General features: G+C 41.9%; 2 protein-coding genes across 13 annotated transcripts in view; both read right to left on the bottom strand.

Annotated features, from left to right (window-relative positions):
• The window catches only part of AMBRA1 (autophagy and beclin 1 regulator 1), a 178,220-nt gene that overhangs the window by 106,354 nt on the left and 44,202 nt on the right, over positions 1–27,664 (bottom strand). For 7 of the 12 annotated variants that reach the window (XM_032283440.1, XM_032283448.1, XM_032283445.1 and 4 more), the window contains 2 exons: positions 23,541–23,627; positions 18,991–19,170 (listed from right to left, as the gene is read on the bottom strand). The exons of 2 other annotated variants lie outside the window; for them this stretch is intronic. In XM_032283440.1, coding sequence (XP_032139331.1) covers positions 18,991–19,170; positions 23,541–23,627 — 267 coding nt within the window. The remainder of the gene's footprint in view (positions 1–18,990; positions 19,171–23,540; positions 23,628–27,664) is intronic. 3 more of the 12 variants (XM_032283444.1, XM_032283451.1, XM_032283447.1) reach the window with 2 other exon arrangements.
• On the bottom strand, positions 12,160–16,011 carry LOC116554498 (teratocarcinoma-derived growth factor 1-like). The gene is made up of 3 exons (XM_032282446.1): positions 15,982–16,011; positions 15,111–15,135; positions 12,160–13,758 (listed from the first exon to the last, which is right to left on the bottom strand). Exons 1-3 carry the CDS (start codon positions 16,009–16,011, stop codon positions 12,902–12,904), a joined length of 912 nt encoding a protein of 303 aa, XP_032138337.1. The 3' UTR covers positions 12,160–12,901.

Below are 27,664 nucleotides of genomic sequence, written 5' to 3'. Positions count from 1 at the left end.
CATATTTCTGGAGAACCTCAACTAAGAGATTTATGAGCATTTACCAACAGCTCAGGAAGGAGGAGGATTTTTCTTGAGTTAATGTGGTCCCTTAGCATCTGAAACTGAAGCCACATTTAGATCTTGGGATCTGGAAGAGATATATATATATATAAACTTTTTCTATATTGAAAGATGCAGGAAAAATGTGGCTTGGGGGGGTGTCTTACATTATTTATTATTTTGTTATCCAGATGCCTGCTGTGGGAGGAGGTCTTAAAGGAAGAAAAATTCCCCCACCAATTTCATTTGGCAAATGGTTATCTTCAAATGAAATCTGTTTAGGTCACCCGTGTGGAAAAATTGGTCACAGGTTTAAAAAAAAAAAAAGCACAAGAAAAGACAGTCCCTTCTTTTACATACTGACAATGGTGAAGAATATTAGAAAATGTAATCCTATGTTAGATCATTTGAATAAAAAGATAAAAGTCTGGGTGTTTTCTTTATGGACTGTTAATAGTACATGCAACAGTAATAACTGCCATTTATTAAGTATCTGCTAGGTTCCAATACAAAGGTTATGGATATGTTATCCCATTTAATTCTTCTAGCAAGGCCATGAAGTATTATTACTGTTTTACAGAGAAGTGGACTAAAGACCAGAGAGGCAAATACCAAGGTCACATAACTAGAGAGTGGTTGAGGCGGGATACAAGGAAGATTGGACTTTGAAGTCCTAGATCTTTCCATTACACTTCACTGCTTCCTACAAGAAAAGAGGAAAGGAGCTTCACATGTTTTTGTTTCTAGTGTATCAAAGGAACAATAAGCCAAAGGGCATTGGCTGGACAGAGCAGTTAATTAGCTGCTTAGCCAACTCCACAAAATAAATGAACCTTTGAGACCTTGATTTGGGATATTTTCTGAATTCTCCCTTTGGATTATCTTCAAATCAATGAGATAATCTTCAAACTGGCCCTGAAACCGAAGTTAAGGCAAGACTTAGCTTTTAAGTAGACCACTGGGAGTTTCACAAGCCAGAAACAAAAGCCTAGGATGGTTTTTATATCTTGGTAGAATTGGCCGCCGAGCATTAAGAGACAAATCAATACCAGGGATATTGGAAGCTGATCCATTGAAAGTCAGTATTTGGTTTTTATTTTCCCATAAGAGAAAGCACCCACTGTGCCTTAACATACATTCCTTTGACCTGAAACTCTGCCAATGAAAGGAGGGGCAAGGAGAAAGAGATAAGACTAAACGGAATGTAAAATGGGGGTTAAAAATCAGGAGTCCCTGATCAGCAGACTGCAGTTACCAGGGAGCTCCCAAATTATACATATACACAAAGGAGTAACTGAATATCAAACAACTAAGATAGTTTCCAAATTTAGCATACTATTATTTTTCAAATATATTACTGTTGTGATAAAGTACTAATTCATTTAAAAGTATAATTGAATTCATGATAGCTTTTCATTATTGTATATTTTACTTATCAATTAGTACTGAAAGTACAACTAATTGATATAACTAATTATCATAAGAGGAGTTAGAAAATATTTTGAAGTTAAAAAGGATCCCAAGTGGGGGAAAGGGTGGAGGCCTCTAAGCCTCAAAAAGATAAAACACTAGCTGGGCACAGTGGTGTGCACCTGTAGTCTCAGTTACCTGAGAGGCTGAGGTGGGAGGATTGCTTGAGTCCAGGAGTTCAAGGTCAGCCTGGGCGACAAGAGACCTTCATCTCTTTTAAAAAAGATAGAGAACAGGCCGGGCACAGTGGTTCACCCTTGTAATCCCAGCACTTTGGGAGGCCAAGGCAGGAGGATCACTGAGGTCAGGAGTTCGAGACCAGCCTGGCCAACATTGTGAAACCCTGTCTCTACTAAAAAAAAATACAAAAAATTAGCCGGGCATAGTGGCACATGCCTGTAATCCCAGCTATTCAGGAGGCTGAGGCAGAAGGAATCACTTGAACCCAGGAGGTGGAGGTGGCTGTGAGTCAAGATTGTGCCATTGCACTCCAGCCTGGGCAACAAGAGTAAAACTCCGTCTCAAAAAGGAAAAAAAAAAAGGAAAACAAAGCTAGAAAAAGCATCATCAACCAGGCACGTTGGCTCATGCCTGTAATCCCAGCACTTCGGGAGGCCGAGGCGAGCAGATCAGCTGAGGTCGGGAGTTCGAGACCAACCTGACCAACATGGTGAAACTCCATCTCTACACTAAAAATACAAAATTAGCCAGGCATGGTGGCACATGCCTGTTATCCCAGCTACTTGGGAGGCTGAGGCAGGAGAATCACTTGAAACTGGGAGGCAGAGGGTGCAGTGAGATCATTGCACTGAAGCCTGAGCAACAAGAGCGAAACTCCATCTCAAAAAAACAAAAACAAAAACAGGAAGCATCATGGGGCAAATCCAATTATTCCACACCCATGAGAGAGAGCTGGCCTTCACAGAACCACATCACAGAGCTGACGATTTTCTACTGCAAGATCCAAAGGTTCACCTCCTTCTGGACAACAAACACAAATCTATCTGCCGTTAGAAGGGTTGAAGAGCAGGGAAGGAGAAGTCAGCGCACTGGATAGTACTGAGCAGTAGCCAGTGCCCAAAGGTAACACAGAGCTTGGTGAAAGAACACAAGAAGACAACAGAGAAAAAGAGGCAAACCCCATGGCTGGGGAAAATGTGGACCTGTACAACGTAGTCACAAGCATCTTTTTTGTTGACATTAAAACCTAAAGACAACTTCTTTCTGATTTAGTTTCTCCCTTCATCTTAAACATAAAATAGGGGGATGGGCACAGTGGCTCACGCCTGTAATCCCAGCACTTTGGGAGGCCAAGGTGGGTGAATCACTTGCAGTCAGAAGTTCGAGACCAGCCTGATCAACATGGTGAAACCCCATCTTTACTGAAAATAAAAAAATTAGCCAGGCATGGTGGCAAGCACCTGTAATCTCAGCTACTCAGAAGGCTAAGACACAAGAATCACTTGAACTGGGAGGTGGAGGTTGCAGTGAGCTGAGATTGTGCTACAGCGGCAGAACGAGACTCCAACTCAAAAATAAATAAACAAATAAATAACTAAAATTAAAAATAAAGGGAAGGGATTAAAATGTTAAATTTTGGCGGGGCGCAGTGGCTCCTGCCTGTAATCCCAGCACTTTGGGAGACCAAGGCAGGTGGATTACTTGAGGTCAGGAGTTCAAGACCAGCATGGCTAACCTGGTGAAATTATGTCTCTACTAAAAGTACAAAAATTAGCTGGGTGTGGTGGCGGGTGCCTGTAATCCCAGCTACTCGAGAGTCTGAGGCAAGAGAGTCACTTGAACCTGGGAAGCGGAGGTTAAAGTGAGCCAAGATCGCTCCATTGCACCCAGCTTGGGCAAAAGAGCGAGACTCCGTCTCGAGAAAAAAAAAAGATAAATTTTATGTTATGCATAGTTTACCTAAATGTTTTAAAACTGAAGGAAAAGGGGAGGTACAAAATATGGTCAGAGATAATGGCTTTATAGTGTTTAGAGATTACTGGAGGATATACAGAGGAAAACAAGAATGAGGTCAGCGGGCTCAAATACCCATCTCAAACTGAAGGTTGCACGAAGCACCATAAAAGAGGCAACATGTTAAGTAAGGGGAGGTGCTCACGCTGGTCCTCAGCTTTAGCGTCTCGGCTAAGAATGGAGAAATAGGAGCTAAATGGCATCTCAATATAAGGTAGAGAAGATTTCAAATTCAAAGTATTGAGAACACTAGCAAAGAAGGATAAATGACAGGAAAGTGCCCAGCATGACCAGGAAAATGTGAAACATACAAACACAATATGAGATGCTGCCTATGGGAGAAAAGAACCCACAGACCTCTAGCATAAAATACCCTATAACCAAACTAGCTCAAACATTTACTGAGCAGGAAAAACCTTGAAAACTGGAAAGGGTAAGGTGGCAAAGGTCAGAATGTACTACAAAAGAACAAGTTTGACAAGAAGAGGGGGAAAGGCCTTCAGTTTTAGTATTGGTACACAGAAATCCCAGACCAAAGGCACAGCTCCAAATAGTAAAGGCAGAAACAGTAACTGATGACTCTGTGGAGTCTATAGTCCAGAAAGAGGGGCAGATTCAGACATAATGGGTTGAGAGGAGAAAAGAAATTTCAACACATGGGATATTTAGGGGAAGAACTGAAGGGAGAGGGATAATGATAAGAGTTCCAACGAAAGAGCAAGGAATTAATAGTACTTAAAATAATGATATATTTAGAAAACTACACAGAATCTGCCACTCACTTCAGTGCTGATACAAGGTTGACATGAAGCAAGGCTCTATGAGACACAAGGAGGCAAATTTGGTCAGGCAGAGACTATGAGTGAACTGCAAGATACCTGCCAGATGAAAAGTGAGAGAAAGCAGACCCACAGTTTACTTTAGGAACAGTGAAGGGTGCTAAATACTGGGGTCTAACAACATAGCCAGCACCCTTTCCAAGGGTAGCAACTTAAAATTAAAAGTGTGAAGAACAGAGTACACGAATATGTCAGAATTGCTCCTCCAACACAGGAGGAATACTTTTCAGGGAAACACCAGAGAAACCCTCATCAATTCCAACAGCCAGAAGCTGCCTTGCAGCCAGCAGGGTAGAAGCTGGCTGGGTTATTAATGGCTTTCCCAGTTGTTGAACTCTGTGCATCTCTGATTAACTCTCAGAGGGGTATTTGGGAAGGAGTAGGGAGAAAAATATTTTCTTATCAAAGATTTTACCAGAAAAAAACACCCTTCAAACAATCAAGTATCCAAAACAAGTGCTGAATACAAGGAGATGTATTTCCAGAACAACAGAGAAACACAGCAGCAGCTCTTTTGCTAAATGTCTAGGATTAATTGCCTTGGAGAGAGGCTGTAATTTGAAGGAATGAAAAACGCACTTATAGACTGCTGTCTGAGTCCTGACCAGACAGTCAGGTTGTCATTGCTCCTCAGTGACAAAGGGCTCTGACTTGGGCTTCTATAAATGATGCTCTTGCAGCAGAGAGCAGAAAAGGCCGCTGTCCTCTTGACAGTATACAGTTGACTTTGCTGACAATTAGACTGTTGAAAAAAAATTCTGTTTCCCTATGCTGCTCTGTTTCTACTCAATCTCCAGACAACAGAAGGCCTACTTGGTATTCCTGTCCCTGGAGAGCACAGTGATCTTGGTCAATTCCTTTCCTTACTGGAGGACGGTTAGTTAGAAACTGAGGCTCCTGTCTCTACTTTCAATAACTGTGCACATATGCAAGGGCTTTGATTTCTGGAAGGAAGGCACAGCCCCAGCTGATATCACTCATAGGGAAGAGTTAATAGCATAGGTCTCCTGGAACTACAGAGCCTTCATTTTTCTCCAAGGAATGGTAATATAAGAGATAATTACCATTTACAAATTCCTTTCCTCCCTTATGTTACCTTTTAATTTCATCTGCCTACATTATGCAAATCCACATTCCTATTGTGCATTTTATGTTAAAAAATAAGCATATAAATCTAAGGGTTATGTCTTCCTTCCCCCAAACTCCCACTGTGTAATTCTTTCCTGCTGTATTTTCCCATTCTAAGCCCAGGCACAATCCAGACGTGTTCCATTTTCTTTCTCTTCTTCTGCATTCCTCTTAACAAATATTCATATGTAATTTTTACTTGCCCAGTAATTCTAATTCTAGAATTCTAAATTATTAATTCTAAAGTTGCTAAGCAATATTACACATTTTTAAGTTATAGTACAAAGTCCTCAGAAGAGCTAGATTTCAGGTAAGTACGTATTTTACAAATATACTGACTCGGTAAGTACTATATAGCCCATTCCTAATCCTCAGAAAGGCACCTTACTTTTCTGAGACTTTTCACTGTTATATCTCTGCCTACTACAGGGGAAATTTTTCTTTTTCTTTCTTTATTTTTTTCTTTTTGAAATGGAGTCTCACTCTGTTGCACAGGCTGGAGTACAGTGGCATGATCTTGGCTCACTGCAACCTCCACCTTATGGGTTCAAGCAATTCTCTGCCTCAGCTTCCTAAGTAGCTGGGCTTACAGGCATCTGCCACCATGCCTAGCTAATTCTTGTATTTTTGGTAGAGATGGGGTTTCACCATCTTGGCCAGGCTGGTCTTGAACTCCTGACCTCCTGATCTACCCGCCTCAGCCTCCCTAAGAGCTGGGGTTACAGGCAGGAGCCACTGTGCCTGACCAACAGGGAATATTTTTGTAAGGTAGCTAACGCCAACAAAGATCCAAGAAGCTTAAAGCTACAAGCATCAGAGATTATCTAATCTCATTTCACACATCAGACACTGAGGGCTAGGATGGGAAAGGGGCCTGCTCAAGATCAGATAATAAATCACAGCCTCAGCAAAGACTAGAACCCAGGACTATTCCCTAGACAATGGCTGTCAGGATGTGGGGCCAGCAGGCATTGACAAGAGATCTCAATTCCAATCACTGCTGTTCTAAGAGGTACTTGCTAATTTATACATTTAACTCAAAATCGGATCCAGTAAGGGTTAAAAAGGACTTAGATCGAATTTTTTGGTGGGGGAGGGACAAGAAAATATGGCTGTGCTCTCAGGAAACTCATTCCCCCAAAACATTCACAAACAGCCTCCACAGTTAGAAAACATCAAGTCCTCAGACAATACTTACAATGCAACCCTCAGATATCCTCACCTGTACTATGCCCACTGCTTTCTAACTGGTTCTCCAGCATTAGTACACTTGTCACTTTAGGTCACCTTAACCAATGCTATCAGAGTTAGCTGCCTAAAATACATACTGGATGATGGCTGGCCAGAGACAAAGTCCAAACTTCTCAGCCAGGCATTCCAGGGCATCCACAGCTCAGAGCTTTCTGATATCTCTTCTCTCTCATGTCACAAACACTCCATAGCTCTAGCCACGAATCTATTCAGGGTCCCCAAATAAGCCCTGTAAATCTTCTGTCTCTAGGCTTTTGCTTAAGCTCCTCCCTTTATCTAGAATCTCCTTGCCTATACCCATGATCCAAATCAAGTCCCCTCTCACAGTTCTATGCAGTCTTGAACACCCAGCTCAAATCCATGAAGCTTTCTCACATCTCCCCTCATACAATGCTCTCCTAGTATTTTAGTGGTAATTTATTACAGTCCATCATTTTAGATACTTATGTAAAAATTGATCATGTTATTCCATAACTTAAACTGCTTCAATGACTCCCTCTTACCTATGGGATAAAGTTCACCTCCTTTGCAAGGCAAGAAAAACAAAGATCTAGCACCACTCTAGGAGCTTATCTCCTGCCACACATCTTGAACTTTACAGTCTAGCCATAACTATCAACAAAGCAATTCCCCAAATATTCCATGCTGTGTTCATGTTTCCATGACCGTGCATTTACATCTGGTACTTGAATAATGTTGTTTCATTCAATGTTGTTTTGTATAATGTTGATGAGGGAAACAAATCAATTCCTGGCCATGGCGACTGTCTCTGTTGAGTCTGCACACTTCCCCATGTCTGTGTGGGCTTTCTCTGGGCATTCCAGTTTCCTCTCACGTCCCAAAGATGTGCACATAGATGAACTGGTGTGTCTAGACTGTCTCAGTCTGAGTGAGCGTGGGTGTGTGCGTGAGAGCAGACTTGTGATGGAAAGGTATCCTGTCCAGGGCAGGTTCTCCCCTTGCAACCTGAGCTGCCAGGATAGGCTCCAGCCAGAATGGGAATAAGCAGGTTGCAAAATAAATAAATGAATACAAAATAATGTAAAAATATGTAAAGCATACAATAATCATACAGATGCACAATAATGATGCAGTACTAAGTCTCAGGGCACTCACCATATTTGTTCATGTTTTAACTACATGGTAGCAGGACGTGTTCCTTACAGTTTTCACACTGCAAACATCTATTCCTTGATTTACCTCACCCCACATCGACCAATGTCACTCACTGATTCACCAAAAATCAAATAATTATATCTTTATTAGTCTTTCTTAGATGTACATACAGCTCACATTTATTTCAATGTTTAATATAAGAAGTGTTTGGACGTGATGGCTCACGCCTGTAATCCCAGCACTTTGGGAGGCTGAGGCAAGTGGATCACGTGAGGTCAAGAGTTCGAGACCAGCCTGGCCAACATGGCAAAACCCCACCTCTACTAAAAATACAAAGTAAGTAGCCGGGTGTGGTGGCACGCGCCTGTGTAATCCCAGCTACTGGGGTGGCTGAGGCAGGAGAATCACTTGAACCTGGGAGACGGTGGTTGCAGTGAGCTGAGACTGCACTCCAGCCTGTATGACACAGCAAGACTCTGTCTCCAAAAAAAAAAAGCTTCGAGGACTAATGACAAGAAAATTTTAAAATAAAAATAAATAAAAATTTTTTAAAATGTGTTTTGGGTCTTTATTTAGATGCTTGGTGATGTTTTTGTAACCAGAAATATGTCACAGGAACTTAACTCTTGTTCATTATCAATTAGCCTATGGTAAAATTGGTTTCATTATAGTAATTTTGTTTAAGTTACAGTTTCCAAAGAGGAATTACTATACTTGCCTTTCTCCTAGGTATGCCTACTGACAGACACTAAGGTATACCTATTTTAAGGTATACCTACTGACAGACCCTAAGCCAGTTTGTAAAAACATTTAACCACTACAAAAATTATCTGGAAAATAAGAAGAGAGGTTTTTGTCTCTCTCCAGGTCATTTTCTTTTTTCTTTAGTGAGATGGAGACTCGCCCAGGATGGAGTGCAGTGGCCTCATCTTGGCTTACTGCAATCTCCGCCTCCAGGGTTCAAGCAATTCTCCTGCCTCAGCCTCTTGAGTAGCGGAACTACAGGTGAAGAAGTTTTCATCTCGTTCCACATTAAGAATTAATTTTGTATTAGTTAATGTAGATGGCTGGCCGATTCCTAATTGCTTTTAAAACGTTCCAATCTGTAAAGAGATTAACTTTACAGTGTGTTTCCTCAGCATTTTTCTTGCGTTGCTAACACTGAAGAGTCTGTGGTTCGCAAGTAAAAGAAAAAACAAAGGCAACTCCATTTCAAAATGAAGTAGACAATATCCCATCCCTCCCTGATGATTTCAGTTGCCAGAAGTTATCCCCTCTTCCTTGGCTACAAGTTATATATTTGTTATTAGAGAGTAGTCACTGATTCCTACAGAAGTCCTGGAAATTCTGGGCTTATAAGAGAGAGCAGGCCCAAGTACTATCAAGAACAGGTGGCTAGAATTCTGCTAGAATTTCTAGTCAGGAGAACTTGAAATACATCAGTCATCAGGACTATCACCTGATAAGAACAGTATTATCTAGTTTCTAATGTATCTTCTTTGCCACGACTCAACTAGATTTCAGTTATACCAAAGGGGCAGATGAAGAATATTAAATTGTGGGCCAGATGTGGTAGCTCATGCCTGTAATCCCAGCACTTTGGGAAGCCAAGGCAGGAGGATCGCTCGAGCTGAGGAGCTTGAGATCAGCCCGTGCAACACAGTAAGATCCTATCTCTACTCTCCCTGCCACCCCACCACCGCCTGAAATAAAAATTAGCTGGGCGAGGTGGTACATGCCCATAGTCCCAGCTACTCAGGATGCTGAGGCAGGAGGATCCCTTGAGCCCAAGAGTTGGAGGCTGCAGTCAGCCATGATCATATCACTGCTCTGTTGCAACACATCACTGCTCTGTTGCAACAAAGCAAGACTGTGTCTCAAAAAAAAAAAAAGTTGTGAACTAAAGGCAAGCAACTTCCCCTAAGCCACACCCAATCAGATGGCAGAGCTGAGTAACAGTGTTCAGAGCTTTCCTCAGCCACATCATACACCAAGAAGACATTTTAATGACTTCTTTGCCAGAAAATTATTTAGCAAGGGGACCAAAAAGGAGAATATTTTGCTGCATGAAACTGTTATGTACATATGCATGTGGTATTTCTAGAATATATCATGCCAAACTAGGGAACCAGAACCCATCTCTGGCTCCCAAAAATAACTGTCATACTCACAAGTAGACATTTTTGCACACAGGCATACCTTGAAGACATTGCATGTTTGGTTCCAGACCAGCACAATTTAAAGAAAACACTTCAATAAAGCAAGCCGCATGAATTTTTGGTTTCCTAATGTATATAAAAGCTACATTTGGCAATTTCTGAAAATAAAACAACAATGAAGTTTTGCTGCATCGATTGACTTTTCCTTTCATAAAAGATTTCTTTGCAGCATGTGATGCTGTTTGATAGCATTTTAACCACAGCAGAACTGCTTTCAAAATTGGAGCTAATTTTCTCAAGCTCTTTATCAACTGAGTTTGTTTATGGACTATTCTAAATCCTTTATTGACGTTTTAACAATGTTTATAGCATCTTCACCACAAGCAGATTCCATCTTTTAAAAACTACTTCCTCCAGACTCCATGTTTGGATCCCCTACCATGAACACTGTTGTGGAAGCCGTTTTTCTCTATCCTGGATTTCCCTCTGGAGTCCCCTTCCACGCTCTGTCGTGGAAGCCTGTCTTCCCCTCCTAAACCCCAATATAACATTTCCTCTCCTGGATTGCATCTTTCTGGATTCTCTCATTCAGTGTGAGAGCCGCTTTTCTCTCAATGTGAGAGCCGTTTGTTTCTCTCTGGTTTCTCTCTCTCTCTAAATAAAATCACTTTCTATGACAACAACAACAACAGCAAAAACTACTCCTCAAGATGTCCCTGTGGAGAATAAAAATTTTTAAATAATTTTAAAAAGAAAGCACCTCTTTTGCTCATCTATAAAAAAAATAACCATTCAAGGTTTTGTCTTCTGACAGTTTATGTTAGTTTTGTTTGTTTGTTTTTTGACAAGGTCTCGCTCTGTCACTCAGGCAGTGACACGATCTCGGCTCACTGTAGACTCAACCTCCTGGCTCAAGTGGTTCTCCTACCTCAGCCTTCTGAGTTGCTGGCAATACAGGCATGCACCAAAATGCCTAGCTAATTTTTGGTTTTGTTTTTTTGGAGGGATAGAGATAAGATTTTACCATGTTGCCCAGGCTGGTCTTGAACTCTTAGACTCAGGCAATCCTCCCATCTCAGCTTCCTAAAGTGCTGGGATTATAGGTGTAAGCCACCACGCCTGGCCCCATTCAAGTTGTTTTTTTTGTTTTTTTTTTTTTTTTTTTTTTTGAGTCAATGTCTCACTCTATCGCCCAGGCTGGAGTGCAGTGGTGCGATCTCCGCTCACTGCAACCTCTGCCTCCCGGATTCAAGTGATTCTCCTGACTCAGCCTCCCAAGTAGTTGGGATTACAGCCTGCAATCACACCTGGCTAATTTTTGTATTTTTAGTAGAGACAGGGTTTCACCATGTTGGCCAGGCTGGTCTTGAACTCCTGACTTCAAATGATCTGCCCACTTCGGCCTCCCAAAGTGTTGGGATTACAGTTGTGAGCTACCACAAACAGCCCCCATTCAAGTTTTATCATGAGATTGCAACAATTCAGTCACATCTTCAGGCTCCACTGCTAATTCTCATTATCTTGCTATTTCTACCATATCTGCAGTTACTTCCTTCACTATAGTCTCAAATCTCTGAAAGTCGTCCATGGGGGTTGGAATCAACTTTTATCAACTCTTTCTCATGTTGATATTTCTACCTCCTCCCATGAATCGACAAAACTCTTAATGGCAATTAGAATCACAAATCCTTTCCAGAAGATTTCAATTTACTTTGCCCAGATCCATAAGCGGAATCACTATCAACAGTACCATGGCCATATTTCTTTCCTTTTATTTCTTTTTTCTGAGACAGTCTCACTCTATCCCCCATGCTGGAGTGCAGTGGTGCAATCTTGGCTCACTGCAACCTTGGCTCACTGCAACCTCCACCTCCCAGGTTCAAGCGATTCTCCTGCCTCAGCCTCCCAAGTAGCTGGGCCTACCGGCTTGTGCCACCACACCCGGCTAATTTTTGTATTTTTAGTAGAGATGGGGTCTCACCACATTGCCCAGGCTGGTCTCCAACTCAGGTGATCTGCCCACCTCGGCCTGCCTAAGTGTTCGGATTACAGGCATGAGCCACCACGCCCAGCCAGCCTTATTTCTTTAGAATAAGACTTGAGGCCAGGTGAGGTGGCTTATGCCTGTAATCCCAGCACTTTGGGAGGCCGAGGTGGGCGGATCACGAGGTCAGAAGTTCAAGACCAGGCTGACCAACACAGTGAAACCCTGTCTCAAAAAAAGAAAAAAGAGTAAGACTTGAAAATCGAAATTACTTCTGGATCCGCAGGCTGCAGAATGGATGTTATGTTACTAGGCATGAGAATAACATTAATCTCCTTGTATATCTCCACCAGAGCTCTTGGTGACCAGGTACGTTGTCAGTGACCAGTTACATTATATTTGTTTATTTTTATTTATTTTATGTTCTACTTTTACTGTGCATACACATATATGCAATGTATTATAAAAATGAGCTTTACAATATGTAGTTTTATCACTTGGTTTACAACTAAATATATTGTGAACATTTTCTCTTATACAACAGTTAAAAGAATTGCATAGCTTGGAGGAAACAATTTATTATGCAATCCTGTTGCGGACGTTGAGGTATAATTTTTTTTCTAAGTAGACTTCATTCTTCTTACAATGCCTTTGGAAACAAAAGGGGAGTCCTTGCCTTACATAGCATTCTATAGATGATGGAAACTTGCCCTTCCATTTAGCCTTTTAACTTGCTTCTCTACAGCCATCTAATTACCAATCAAGTAACTCATTTTATGTTCTCCAACCGCTCTCCCCCACTGGCTTCCTCTTTCCTACCCAGTCTCCCTGCACACATGCAGACGTACTTCCCTTCCTTTAGCACTCTGGTTCCTCCCCTTAAAGAGGCTTTATTTCCTTTTAAAAAGACTATTTTAATTGATTTTGATCAACTCTACTCAAAACTGTATCCTAAGGTCCACATTAGGATTAGTCTTTAATAATCTGAAGAGATAACTCAATTGTTTAAAAGAACATATTAAGAAGACCTTGGTAGAATTACATGTATCAAGAAACACTGGACTTAGGCACAACGGAGATATGGCTGACTTTCTTTTGCAAAAAGAAGTAGTTTTTTGGCGGAGGGTGGGGCAAAGAGGTAAGAAGTAGTTGGTTCTGTAAGGAAATGCTAGAGACCATTTTGGAAATGTATTCATTATTTTAAGGCAACTAACAAATGATATCTGAATTTCAGACAGGACATTGTAGCAACAACCTTTACTGGTCATGAAATTTGCCTGATATCTAAAATCGTATTTCTGGAAATAGGTCAATGTCAATGAATAGTAACTTTCTATAGAAAGGCAGATGCCAGTTAGCATCAAAGGGGTAGGTGCAGACGGTGGTAGTTCTGGAGTCCTGGAAGCCATGAGGTGCTCATCCATCACAAGGCCATCACAGCCAGGTAGGAAAGTCTGAGGAAAGCAGCGGAGCTGGCCGTGCCAGCATTTACACAGGGAAGACTTCTTGGGAAGCCAGGTGTCATGGGGCACAGACCCATATTTCTTTTTGCGCACATCATGCTCACAGTTCCATCCAGAGAAGGAAGGCAGACAGGCACAAAAGGACCCCAGCATGCAGGTTCCCCCATTCAGGCAGCAGGTTCTGTTTAGCTCCTGACTGTGCTGTATCCCCACAGGCGGCATAAGCTTGGAAGACCAAGGGCAAATCACAGGCTCCTCCTGAGGCCGAATGCTGTCATCTCTTAAGGCCAGGTCTCCCTGAGATGGACGCGCAAGTTCCTGATGGCCCAGCCCTTAACGACATATTTTTATTTGAGGGAGGGTCTTGCTCTGTGGCCCAGGCTGGACTGCAGAGGCGTGATCACAGCTCACTACAGGCTTGACCTCCAGGGCCTGAGCAATTCTCCCACCTCAGCCTCCTGAGTAGCTGGGACCACAGGTGTGCATCAACACAACAGTTAAATTTTTTTACAGAATCTTTATTTCTGAGCAGTAGGTTTCAACCACGGGCTTAAAATATTCAGTAAACCATCCTGTAAACAGGTGTGCTGTCATCTAGGCTTTGTTCCATTTACAGAGCAGAGGCAGAGTAGACTTAGCATCATTCTTCAAGGCCTTAGGATTTTCAAACTGGTAAAAGATCACTGGCTTCAATTTCAAGTCACCAGCAGCATTAGCCCCTAACAAGAGCATTAGCTTGTTCTTTGAAGCCAAGCACTGACTTCCCTCTGGCTATGAAAGTCCTAGACAGCACCTTCTCCCAATAGAAGGCTGTTTCATCTACACTGAAAATCTGTTGTTTAATGTAGATACCTTCATCTATGACCTCAGCTAGATCTTCTGGATAACTTGCTGCAGCTTCTCCATAGGCACTTGCTGTTTCTCCTTGCGGTTTTATGTTAACAGCGTCTTCCCTTAAACCTCATGAACCAACCTCCAATAACTTCCAGCTTTTCTTCTGCAGCTTCTTACCTCTCTCAGTTGTCACAGAAGTGAAAAGAATTAGGGACTTCCTCTGGATTAGGGTTCGGCTAAGGGAATGTTGTGGCTGGTTTGATTTTCTATCCTGACCACTAAAACTTTCTCCATATCAGCAGTAATATTGTTTTGCTGAACTAGACCTTTCAATTTCCTTAAGAACTTTTCCTTTGCGTTCACAGCTTGGCTGTTTATAGCACAAGAGGACTAGCTTTTGACCTATCTCAATTTTCAACATGTCTTGCTCGTTAATCATTTCTAGCTTTTGACTTAAAAGTGAGAGATGTGTGTCTCTTTCTCTCTCTTGAATATATAGAGGTCACTGTAGGAATATTAAATGGCCTAATTTCAATATTGCTGTGTATCAGGGAATAGGAAGGCCCAAGGAAAAGGACAGAGATGGGGGAACGACCGGTCACTGGAGCGGTCAAAGTATATACAACATTTACAATTAGGCTTGTTGTCTTATGTAAGTGTGGTTCACGGTGCCCCAAAACAATTACAACAGTAACATCAAAGATCACACATCACAGGTCACCATAGCAGATGTAATAATAATGAAAGCATCTGAAATACTACAAGAATTACCAGTGTGACAGAGACACAAAATGAGCACATGCTGTTGGAAAAAATGATGCTAAATGCTCAATGCAGGGTTGCCACAAACCTTCAATTTGTGAAAAACACAGTACCTGCAAAGCGCAAAAAAAGCAAAGCACTAGAAGAGTTAAGAAAATTAATTAATAGACCTAAAGAGAATTCATCTTAAGGCTAAAAAACTAGAATTCTCATTGAGATGTTTTTTTCCCAGGCAGAAATCCAAAGTACAGCCTGCATGTCAAAATTGTGAGTGAGAGACTTCTGTGCTAGCAACATTTTTTGTTTGTTTAATAGAGAAGGGGTTCTCACTACGTTGCTCAGGCTGATCTCAAAGTCCTGGGCTCAGCTTCCCAAACTACTGGGATTACAGGTGTGAGCCGCCACACCTGGCCCTAGCAACAGTTTTCAAGAAACTGAACATAATTATTCAGTGGCTGGTATATATGATGGAGATATTTGTGACTGATCTAATCTGAAGCTTCTCTAGTCTGACTGTCATTAGCAAAGCCTTTGCTACTTCCGTTTTGTCTCAGAAAGCAAAGCAGCTACAAAAAGAGGTAGGAAGGGCAGGAATATGAGCTAGGGATGATTCTGGAATTATAATTACATTTAGATTAACAGATAAAATGAGTAAGGGGGCAAGCACAGCTGGAATAATAGTCATAAAGCACACACACCACCTCTTTTGTAGGCCTTAGCAACTACGGGCCATAGCACTTAACCTGGGCTTTATAAAAGCCCCCTCTCTCTTTCCAAAGGGATGGCAAACATGAAAATGGAAGCCCTTCCTTATACTTATTTGCCATCTACATTCCAGTAGGTGGTCTGGGCTTGAAAGCAGACAGACAGCAATGTCACAGGCAGCCAGACCTTTAACCTGCTTATGAACATCTTTATGCAAAGACAGCTGCTGAGGGCTTCAGGAGAGACCTGCTGACAGCAAGTTTCTGGATGTCCTGTTTGTGCATTTTGGTAAACACAGGGACTCTGCAGTCTCAATCCTTGCTGTAGACAGAGATGAATGGCAGGAGAAGATGCCTTCCTGGGAAGATGGTCATTCATCCAGATCACAAAACAGAAAATTTAACCTGATGCTGACCAACCTCCAAAGCCACCCTCCCAAGAGATAAATCTCAATGGTCTTGCTCCACAGCAAGCTTGTGGGTAGGCTCAAAAATGGCTATACATCGTTTTTAAAGGTTTTTAAATCAGCAGGACAATAAAAGTCAGACACTAAATATGCTTGTTCCTGTCCTCTAACCTTAGACATATCTGATTTGGTCAAATGGAAGAGAACCACAAAAGATGGGCTCTGAGTAATGGCTCCCTTGGTTTTCTGAGAACACTGTACACCTGGATGTGACAAGCCTAAAAATGGCAAAATGATCTATGACTTAGCAAACAGAGGGAGAGGTCATCAAAGTGAGGTAGCAAGGGCAGGAGCATGAAGTGCTGAGAAGGTGAGGATGCCAAACAGAGGAACAATCTGTCTTAATGGTTACCTAATTGTTAGGAGGATTTCTCGCCATATCTACCTTGCGTGTCCCTCTGTACCTGAAAAAACTATAAATTGTGAGGCACAAGCCTCTAACTTTCCTTCTAGTTACCAAAGCTAAGGCAAAAGATTCGGGCAGAAAAATTAAAACGGGCTGGTACACTCCTTGTTATTCTCCCTCCTCATGGAGCACATAGACACTCAGAGAACGGGAGCAACCACAAGCAGCATTCAGTTTACAGTAGAGGGAGGTGCGCAGAGAGGAGACAGAGAAAGAACAAATAGTTTCAACCAGCCAGCAACATCCTTTACTAGAAGACCTGGACTACTAATGTTGAGGTGACTAATCCACAGCTGCTATTAAAAACAAGATTCTGGTCTACATCAGCCCAAAAAAAAGGACAAACACCCCAGGAGGGACTTTCCAAGGATTATTAGAGAAATTAGTCCATTGTTACTAACCAGGGAGCAATATAAGACCCCCTAAGAAAAAACAGTAAGTCAGTGCATGAAAGGTGAAGAAGGAAATGTAAATTCAGGTCATGCTAAAGCCAGGGGAGGGGTGGGGGAGAGCACACAGGTGGGCTGGGGGGAGCATGAGGAGGAGGCAGTCTGACACAGGAAAATCGAGGGGGAAGGAAGGGGAGAGAGAGAGGAGGTGGTAGCAGAAGAAAGGGAAGGTAAGACGAGAACAGAACATTTTAAACTAACCCAGAACTTCCTTGTGAAGGACAAGTCACGAGGCAAGATACAGCTTGAAGGCATGAGCCCCATATTTCACCACTGCAAAGAGATAACACAGCCTCCCAGGCGTGCATAGAAAGAGGGCTAGGCAATCCACAGGACTGACTCCCAGGGCTCCACAGCATTACTGAGAGAAAGTCACCCAGGCTTTAAAGCAACACTAAGTGCCAGCAGCTTTGGCATGTACGTTTAAACTGCTTCCCTGAATAGACCCTGGTGCTGGAAAAACCATAATATCTACAGGAGAACATATTTCACTACAAGTGTCTGCCTGGCTAAGGGAACAGAGACACTCTGTTTCTTTCACTGCTGATATATGCATCCACATCGCCCTAGAGTGGACGGAAGGGAGAAGGAACAGGCTGACAGTCAGAGGTAGCTCTGCTCTTCTCTTGCAGTTGACAAGATAGGACCATGACCTCGTCTCCATTTGTCACACCACTGCCGCTTCAGGCCATTCCTGCATTTCTTTCACATTTACATTTTTCTCAGACAAATAAACCTCCCACTTAGTTTTCCTTTTGCTTCTCAGAGCACGAATGCTAGTGTGTTTAATGACAGCATCAGGAAGGCAAATTGGTACAAAGGTTGTTCCCACTCTCTTAGTGCTTTCTGGCAAAGAGGTTTCTCAAACACATCATAAAGCTTTGTTGGAAGATGACTTGTAGGGAACTATCCATTCAGTTAAGGAAGAAGCCTGAGAGGGAGGCGAGAACTCTTAAGAGTTCTGGACCCAGACAGGACCCCGCTATGTCAAGATGGAAGGCAGGGAGGAAATGACTGACAGGCTGTCCCTCTTCCACAAATGCCAGCAAAAAAGGAGGAAGAAAAAATGCTTCACCGCCCTTCCCTCTCTCTTGCTTTTATGTTTGACAATACCAAAATGTAAGGAATCAAAACAAGAAACAAATGTCCAATTTGATACAGGCCATGAAAGCTCAGTTTCAGGAATGGAAGGAAACACGATGAATGGCTAGAAAAGTCAGGGGCAGCCGGTGAGAGAATGCAAAACCCAGCAATAAGACTGGCTAGCTTAAATTCTAGAGCCTGGGGCTGACTGCTCCTTTAGCGCACTCCCCAGTGGCTCTCCCCACTGACCACTCAAAAAGCCCAAAGAAGCAAGAAATCACTTCTCAACCCACCATGATAATTTGACAGACAACTTTCTAAAGTTCCTGAGTAGAGGGTATGAGTGGGGAGATCAAGAAAGTTAAGGCCACGGAGTAGGATCTTAACGAGTCAGTTTGATCAGGGCAGTAAGACAGAAAAGCCACCTCCTAATTCAAGTATTTCAGAATGAAGACAACATCTCCATAGCTACTCTGCTTAGGAGAAAAAACACCAACCCTCTAGCCTCCCTGATGTGGTAAAGACAGTCCATGAGAAGTTTTCCACAGTCACTGTACATGCACAAGGTAAATAAAAATGTTGCCGGAGGAGCAGCAGCCACCATCCTCTCGCACTCTGGCCTAGGGCCCAATGGGCGGTCTCTGTCCTTAGGCTCCAGTGAATCAGCAAGGCAACTGCCAGAGGTGGAAGTGCTCTGGGCGTCTTAACCCTCTCTCCTTCACCCCATCCTGTTACTCATAAATAATAACCGAGGAGCTGGGAGCAAGAACATCCACCATTGTTGCTCTGACAGTGGCCAACATGGAAGCACTCCAAGCTTGAGAGGAGAGGGAAGAAAGCAAGCTGAGTATGTACTTACTCAAAGTCCTCAAATTCCAAGTCGGTTCCCTCTACAGATGGACCCTGGTTGTCTGAGGAAGAGGAGGAGGTGGAAGAACGGAGACGGTTCTGTTGGTAGCGCATGGAGCGCTGGCGAATACTGTCTCTCCTTGAGAGATACTGGATCATCCTCTGGGCGTAGTATGCAGCAGGAGATAATCTGAGAGAGACAGAGATGGACAAACACAAACTAGCACTAATGTGGGGAATACTGTGAAAGGCAGTCAATCCGGCTCTCCCATGGCATCTCCCTGCTGAGGTGAACTCCAGAGACATGAAAATTAAAGGGCATTTAACTCACCAGGAGGTTTGCACTGCAGAATATGCTTATCGGACTATCGCCAGTGTCTCTGTTCTGAGATAAGGCAATCAGGCGGCTTAACCAGACATCTTCTGAGGAAGAACTGCCCCTCCCCAAGAGAATAACACTGGACCTTTCCTTCTAGCTTCTTAAGGTATACTTTTAGCTCCTCAGGGTGCTCTTTACACAGAGCTGTGCTCATTCACAGCTTTTCCTTGATCACCATCCATACACAAAATGGAAGACATGAAAGGGACTTGAGCAATCATCTACCGTCTTGTTTTATAGATGAGAAAAGAGGCCAGGAGATGGTAAGCCTAAGATGAGTAAAGAAGGCACCCACAAGTATCTTCACCAGGATTTCTTTCTTCTCCAACATGTATACATAGCTCCAGATTTGTCCTACCTCCTTAGAATGATCTCTTGGAACCTCTTTTTTCTCCCTTACAGATTAATCATAGATATTTGTAACATGGGAAAAAAATTCAGAACTGAGACTGAGAATAAAATATACTTGGGAGAACAGAAAATCTAACAGAAAAACTTAAAAGATTTTTTTTCTATTTCTTACAATCAAGAGCATCAGAGGCTACATGGGCACTGGGCAATATGGAAGGTGACAGTTGTTCATCTTTTTTCTCCCTTATGATGGCTATTCCTGTAAATAATTAGTCCAGATCTATATTCTTTAAACTATGGCTTCAATATCTTACTACTCCATGAAAATTTCCAGAGTCCCATACAGTACTCCACATTGCCTTCTCAAGTTTTCTTCCATCTCTCACAACACTGTTGTATAATTTCATGCTATGGACGGAAAACATGAGAGGGACAATAACAGAAAAATGTTTTCTATGATAATATTAAATGGATTACTAAAAAATTTCAGGACTAAAAGCATGCCCCAGGCACACGTTGACTCAATAACTCCACTAGAAACTTTATCCCACAGAAACACACAAGGTTACAAAGATATATATAAGAAAGTTCATTTGCAATATTGTCAGCATTAGCGAAAAAAACTGGGAAGTAACCCACATGCTCAGCAACAAATTAAATTATTAATACATCCATACAAAGAAACACCATGTAGCAATTAAAGAGAATAAATTATTTCTATATACACACAAGGAAAGTCCTCTAAAATAAAATCTTAAGTGGGAGAAAAATTGAAGAATGGTCTGTATACAGTAATATATATACAAAAATATGTTGCTGTTACTAGGAGAAAACACTATAACGGGATACAGAAATCCTAATGAGGATTCCTGGGACTTCAGTATTTTATATACTTCTATAATGTTTGAATATAAAAGGAGAAAAGCATAGATCTTCAGTTTTTTAATGGAAATCTGAAAAAAACTGATTAAGAATGGAAATAGGAACAGTTATAGAAATAGGAACAGTTATATCCAAATGGTACAAAAAATATTGGCAAATATCTTGCAAAGAGGTCCTTAGTAAGTCTACAACTGCAGTCAACTGCTAGAGGAACATAGGCTGCCGCTGAAATGTCTGTCATCAAAGGTGGTATCCTTCTGGCCAACCAGCAAATGGAATTCCCAAGCAGACCAGCTAACAATCTTTTGAACTCAAAAGTCTGTTTTACAGAATAATGTGCTGCAGTGAACACCAATGAGTCAGTATTATAATATCTTTGTATAGCAAGCAGGCATGGGAGGCACAGATGCCTTGGCCAAGAGAATCAGAGAACAAGAGCTAGTTCCTAAAACCCTCAACTGGAGGAACTTTCATTATCTGTTTGGGCCCCTGTTCCCATGCATTTTGCAAGGATGAATCACAGAATCCTAAATTTTCAACCAACAGAAGTCAGTTTTTATGCATTGTTCTTATATCTGCCCGATATGCAGAACTCTTCCAGCAGAAATCAAGCATCACTGGTTAAATTCTCAAGTCAAGCAGACTAGAAAAGAACATAAAAGGAGAAAATTTTCAAGAGGAGAAAGAAGACCCTTTTATCTGGAACCAATTCTGAAAAGTGATCATAAGTACTCACTTTATAGACTATCCTAAGTAATGGAAAAAAATATTATTGGTGATAGAGGTAGACATATGTTGATGCTGCTGATAATAAAAAGACTGCCCTTTATATAGGGACATAGGAATTCCCCAAGCTATGAAACTATAGATTAATGGTTTAAAAAGGATTTCTGTCACAATTATTAAATACAAGTATATCCTAGCCTTGTCCTTTTAGCTATGCAGAGGGAAGCTAAGGATCTGAATGCCGAGGAGGTGTTTCACTAAGGCCCTGACCTATACATAGTGTTACAGGGTGAAGCCTACGAGAAAAAAGAAACTCAACAACCAGTAGAGGTAGTAACAATCATCCTCCTACAAAGAGCTGGAAAATCATCAAACAACCCTGAAGTCTTCCAAGTGAACATTTTAAATGTTTAAATAAACCCTTAAATTTTCTTCAAGGAAAAATACCTCCCTCTCCCAAAAAAAAAAAAAAACCTATTTTGTGTTCAAAGGAAAACTGTAAAAATACCACTACCACAAAGTATGACACTTTCTGTGATAAAGATCACAGTAGGATAAATAATAGATTTATTATATAAAAGGAGGGCAAATCATGGTCTTTAAGTATCCTTGTAGAACACTGCCAGGTTAAAAGTTCTGGGGATGAGATGCCTATTGCTGTCTTTCTTGCAAGAACTTACTCTATTTCAGTGCTTCAAAGTAATATGAAAAATCCCTTTCCCTTATTTTTAGGGTGTATAATCCTCAAATATCATTAGAGACTCACATAAACTTCCTTGCTTCACTCATCATCTAAGGTGCCTGCCTGTTTTAAAGTCATCAATCCTTATGTTCCCCGATCCTTCTTAGGATTGTCATTTCTCTAGGGTGTAGAAAAGGAACTAAGAGAATAATGGAGAATCTTTATTTACACCAGTATCTCAGAAAGAATGCTCAGTGTCATGATATAACTGTGGCAACAACAAAATCACTTAATATTCCTGGAATGAACTTGGTCTAAAGGTTTTCCCAGGCAGACCTAAAATTCTTAATCTAGAGCAAAATTCATTTTGTTTATTTTACCTAACCTACACTGCTAACCTGCCAACCCCACAATTATAAATTACCCTTTTCTTTGGGCAAAGCCTCATAATGTGCTCTAGAGTTGCTTAAATAACGTGCCTTTTTAGATCACTAACAGAATCCATAAATCTGGCTGTGACAACCCCAAAGGGGTTGCTCTCCTGCAGATAAATGTCATATCCATCAATATCCCACTCCTGGTCCTCAGTTATCAGCATCAGTGAAAGGAAGACCTTGAACTCATTGAAATAATTTTTGTTTTATTTTTTATCTCTTCAGAACTTTTCAAATCTTTTTTTTTTTTTTTTTTGAAGGTTCATTTTGCCTCCCAGGCTGAACTGCAGTGGTGCAATCTCAGCTCACTACAATCTCTGCCTCCCTAGTTCAAGTGATTCTCCTGCCTCAGCCTCCCAGGTAGCTGGGACTACAAGTATCCACCACCCTGCCCAGCTAATTTTTTGTATTTTTAGTAGAGACGGGGGTTTCACCATGTTGGCCAGGCTGGTCTTGAACCCCTGACCTCAAGTTATCTGCCCGAATCAGCCTCCCAAAGTGCTGGGATTACAGGCATTAGCCCCGTGCCCAGCCTCAAATGTCTTCTAATATGTGTAAAGCAAGCACTTTAATAAAACGCCAACTTTTTTTTTTATCCATTTATTTCTTCTTCGATCGTCTTCCTTCGGGCAGTCTCCAAAAATGTCAATACCTGAAGGAGCTTGACTTCTGCCTTTTGATAATCTAAATTCCCTCTCAAATGAAAGCAAATCGAGTTTTTGTTTAATTTGTATATAATTTCCCTATAAATAAAAATAATTTTGTTCCCCTGTTGGCTGTCCATCTGAATGGCAACAGCCTCTCTGGCCAACAGAAAAAGAGTATCCTATGGCTACCTGTGGCCTCCCCAAGTTTCCCCTCTAGTACCCCACTTGCAGAAATGAGTCCCAAAGGACAAGAGCTCAGTCATAACCCTCTGTCACCAGAGGTACTGTTCACTTACCTGCAACACTTCCCCATCACCTGAACCACCTGTCTCAAAACTGTAACTGAAGAATAAAAGAGCACCAGGACCAGAGAGGCACAGAATGGAGCTTCCAACAGCATGGCAACCCCAAGGGCCGCCCCTCCCCCCCACCTAGTGCCATTTCTCACTTTGGCCTTACCTCGCTGGGTCTGGGTAAATTGGGTGCTCTCTGGATCCTGCTCCATCATAACGGGATAATGAAATGAGGGAAGATTCCAGCAGCCTCCTAGCAGAGATTAAAAAAATGGCAATAATCCCTGTCAATTACCAACTCAGAGGTCATTCATAAGGAAAAATGGGGGAGATACATAACTTCCCCCTTTTGCAGCCAGCTAATGCCTGTTATCTGGGATCACACCCTTCCTACAAGCTAAGTAGGTAGAGACATAAATGAAGAGCTGCAGAGCTCCTACACTGGACATGACCACTGCATTCTGCTGAATACTGCTCTTCAATTAGAAATGAACAAGTGTTTCAGAGACATGACCTTGTTTCTATTTGCAGTACCTCAAGTAAACAAATAGGTTGGGATCAACACAGGAGGGAAAAATCAGGCACACACAGAGATTATCACATAGTGCTAACATTTATCTTGGTGTTCGGTTACTCCATGCCATCATCATCAACATCCACTTACTGTCTATCCATTCTGCCCTGCCCATGCTCTCTTTTTTTTGTGAGAATGAGTACTCCTCAGATATAGAACTATAATATATCAATAAAAACATATATATATATATATATATATATATATATATGCCGTGAACTTTATATATATTTTTTCTTTGTTAACACCTCATCACAACCTAGAAAGGTGGGTATGACTACATACGTGAGAATACTGGGCCCAGAAGCTCAAGTCCATCACTCTGTGGCACATAACCATTAAGAGATAGTAACAGGACTCCAGGGAAGGCCTGTCTTAACTCCAAGATGCCTCAAACCTCTATTTTGTATTCCAGGACCTTCCAGGGTCCAGGCAGGAAACAAGTACATATGTATTCACTGTGATCAATGGAGACTGACAAACAGGAGGGTCTGTGGTCCATCGTTTAGCTCCAGCCACTTGTTACAAAGCTAGAATATAGGCTCAGTGTTGCTGGCTTTTCCTATTTTTTAAGGAAAGCCAGAAATCTGGACTTTGGCATAAAATCTCCTGATTGTTAAATTTTTGCTACGACTTTTTTTTTTTTTTTTTTTGGTACAAGGGCCAGTTAGAACACATATGATAAACATGGCCCAGGGGCTCCCTGGTTTGCCATGTCTGACATGGTGCTTCCCAACTCATATGTGCCTTGGCAGCCAATCAAGCTTCTGCCCCAGAACACGTTTCAGAGAAAACTGTCTCAGAGAGAAAGGCATATTGTTCCTCTCCAGCAGCATCTTGCCTGCCTCTCCTAGGAACAGGTCCCCGGCTCCCTGCCAGACTCTTTAAAGCAGAGCTGGAGGATAAGGACAGCAGCTACCAATCTTCTCCAATTGATTTAATTCAATTCACTGTTATTAAAACCAGCTGGCTTTAGGTATAGTCATGTGCAGTCACTTTATCCCAGCAACTGGCTTCCCCTAACAGCCTGGGGAAGAGACATAGTGAAGACCCTATCAACCTGGCTTGCAACCTTTCCTGCCCAGGACAACCAACTGTCAAATAATGTACCCTGTCTAGACGAGGCCGATATCCCCACACCTAGACACCTGTAACAATCCTACCACTGAACAGAGAGAACATGATGTAACCAATGAGGAAGAGAGGAATGCAGTAAAATACATCTCTCTGGTTGAAAGACTGAATCTTCAGTTAACAGTACTATGATTCTAGTGGCAGAAATGCTGTTTCATCAATTCTAAGACATACATTTTCTTTTCACATTTTAATGTGTCTGAAGTTGGGGTGCATCTTACAACTGTGTGACAGTTGAATTGGATTTTTTTTTTCCCCGATAGACACGGGGTCTGGTTATGTTTGTTATGTTCCATAAGCTGGTCTCAAACTCCTAGCCTCAAGTGATTCTCCTGCCTCAGCCTCCTAAAGTCCTGGGATTATACCTGTGAGTCACTGTGTCTGGCCATTGGCAGGATTTTTTTCATGATTTCATTGGAACACATAAAATAATGGCATGTCTTTAAATTATAGTATGTGTGGAATAGGTAAGGGTAGTGAGAGGTACATAGTCTGGAGAAAAAAGAAAAGCAAAATTTTGAGACAAGTATTCAGGTAACTTATGCCATCTTATACAATACTTCTTTTTCTATAGTACTTATTCATTGTTAATAAACCAGTTCTTCAGGATCTGGGTGTGAGCTGATGAATGGAAGCAAGGTCTGAGAACAGCTGATTCTCCTAGAATACCCAGAAGCTTGTTCCACCCTAAAGTGCTCTAGAGTTAGTCCTGATTGTCACTCTGTCCTGTCATATTATCCTCCAAGTGGCCGGATTGTCACTCTGTCCTGTCATATTATCCTCCAAGTGGCCGTTTAGTAAGCAGAGGCCCTTTGGGAAGCAGCATCCTTCGAGTGACCAAAACACATCCTTCTTGGCTGGGCACAGTGGCTCATGCCTGTAATCCCAGCACTTTGGGAGCCCAGATGGGCAGACTGCCTGAGCTCAGGAGTTCAAGACCAGCCTGGGCAACATGGTGAGACTACATCTCTACTAAAAATACAAAAAATTAGCCAGACGTGGTGGCACACGCCTGTAATCCAGCCACTTGGGAGTCTGAGGTACAAGAATCATTTGAACCCGGGAGGCAGAGGCTGCAGTGAGCTGAGATCGCACCTCTGCACTCCAGGCTGGGTGAAAGAGCAAGGTTCTATCTCAAAACAAACAAACAAACAAACAAACAAAAATACATCCTTCTTAAGTACTTCTGCCTGGAAATTGATCATGGTAACAGAGGCAAATATTACCCCCGCTCAGCTAAATCAATGACAGTACTGAGTGAAATGGGATGATTTATCAGGAATGCTGTAAAGGAGATTCCTGATCTGAAGGGTTTGCATTAGATCACTTCAATTTTAATGACTCCATTTTACAATCCTGCAAAGTGTACTTCTCACCTTAATTTCCTGCCTTAATTAGGAAGATTTCTTTAAGTCAGAATAGAACCAAAATGCTAAGCTTTGTCTCTGGAGAGTCCCTGCTGAGGTTCTTTTGGAACATGCATCCCCTATGCCTATTTACTACAGAATGTGTTGGCAACATTTGCTGCCCAGACAATACCGTGGAACTGGCAAGCCACAGATATATGTCATTTTACTGCTAACACACAAAATCAGGAAAGCCAATCACTGTGAATACACATACACACATCACTGATGAAACATAAGTTCTTCATAGTTATAATACAAGTGCTATGTGGAATAAATACAGGCTTCTCCAATAGGTGTGGAATAAAGAAAAAACTAGAGTTCCTAGATGAGCAAACATCACCACCACCATTCCTAGGAACCTCAAAAAAAGTTCTTTCCTTCCCAGTGTAGCCTGTTACAGAGGGCCCTCACTGGGAAATGGCAGGAGAAAATGGAATGGGATGGCAGTTCTGCACGTTTTGCTGTGACCACCGCAAATTCAACTTGACTTAAATGATCACGAGAAATCAAGGAGGAGCCGGGCGCGATGGCTCAAGCCTGTAATCCCAGCACTTTGGAAGGCTGAGGCAGGTGGATCATGAGGTCAAGAGATCGAGACCATCCTGGTCAACATGGTGAAACCCCGTCTCTACTAAAAATATAAAACATTAGCTGGGCATGGTGGCGCATGCCTGTAATCCCAGCTACTCAGGAGGCTGAGGCAGGAGAATGGCCAGAACCCAGGAGGCGGAGGTTGCGATGAGCCAAGATCGCGCCATTGCACTCCAGCCTGGGTAACAAGAGCGAAACTCCGTCTCAAAAAAAAAAAAAAAAAAAAAAAAAGAAATCAAGGAGGGCCTAGGAAGAACTCAGACAAGCTTGTTCAAGTTTGAAGCTGCCATCACTAAAGCTGAGGAAAATAAAAATACAAAAAAACAAAACAAATACTTCCTTCTTTTCTCTACAAGCTTGCCCAGTTCATTCTGTACACCACTGGTGTCCAAGTGAAGTATACCAGGGGTTGTACTGTTTGATCCACTGGACAGCAAGGGGAAAATATGGCAACTTCTGCTACATAATATATAATCATAGCACACATGGATTACTCAAAAGCATTTTATTAATAAGGTTTTTTTTGTTTTTTTAAGTCTGAAGGCCACTGCTCTATCAAACTATATATTACTTTAAGAATAC

Source organism: Sapajus apella, unplaced genomic scaffold, assembly GCF_009761245.1.
Source record: "Sapajus apella isolate SASKATOON/1434 unplaced genomic scaffold, GSC_monkey_1.0 scaffold14, whole genome shotgun sequence".
Lineage (NCBI taxonomy): Eukaryota > Metazoa > Chordata > Mammalia > Primates > Cebidae > Sapajus > Sapajus apella.
The sequence above is the reverse complement of the archived record's forward strand: the minus strand, read 5'-3'. Positions and strand labels throughout refer to the sequence as shown.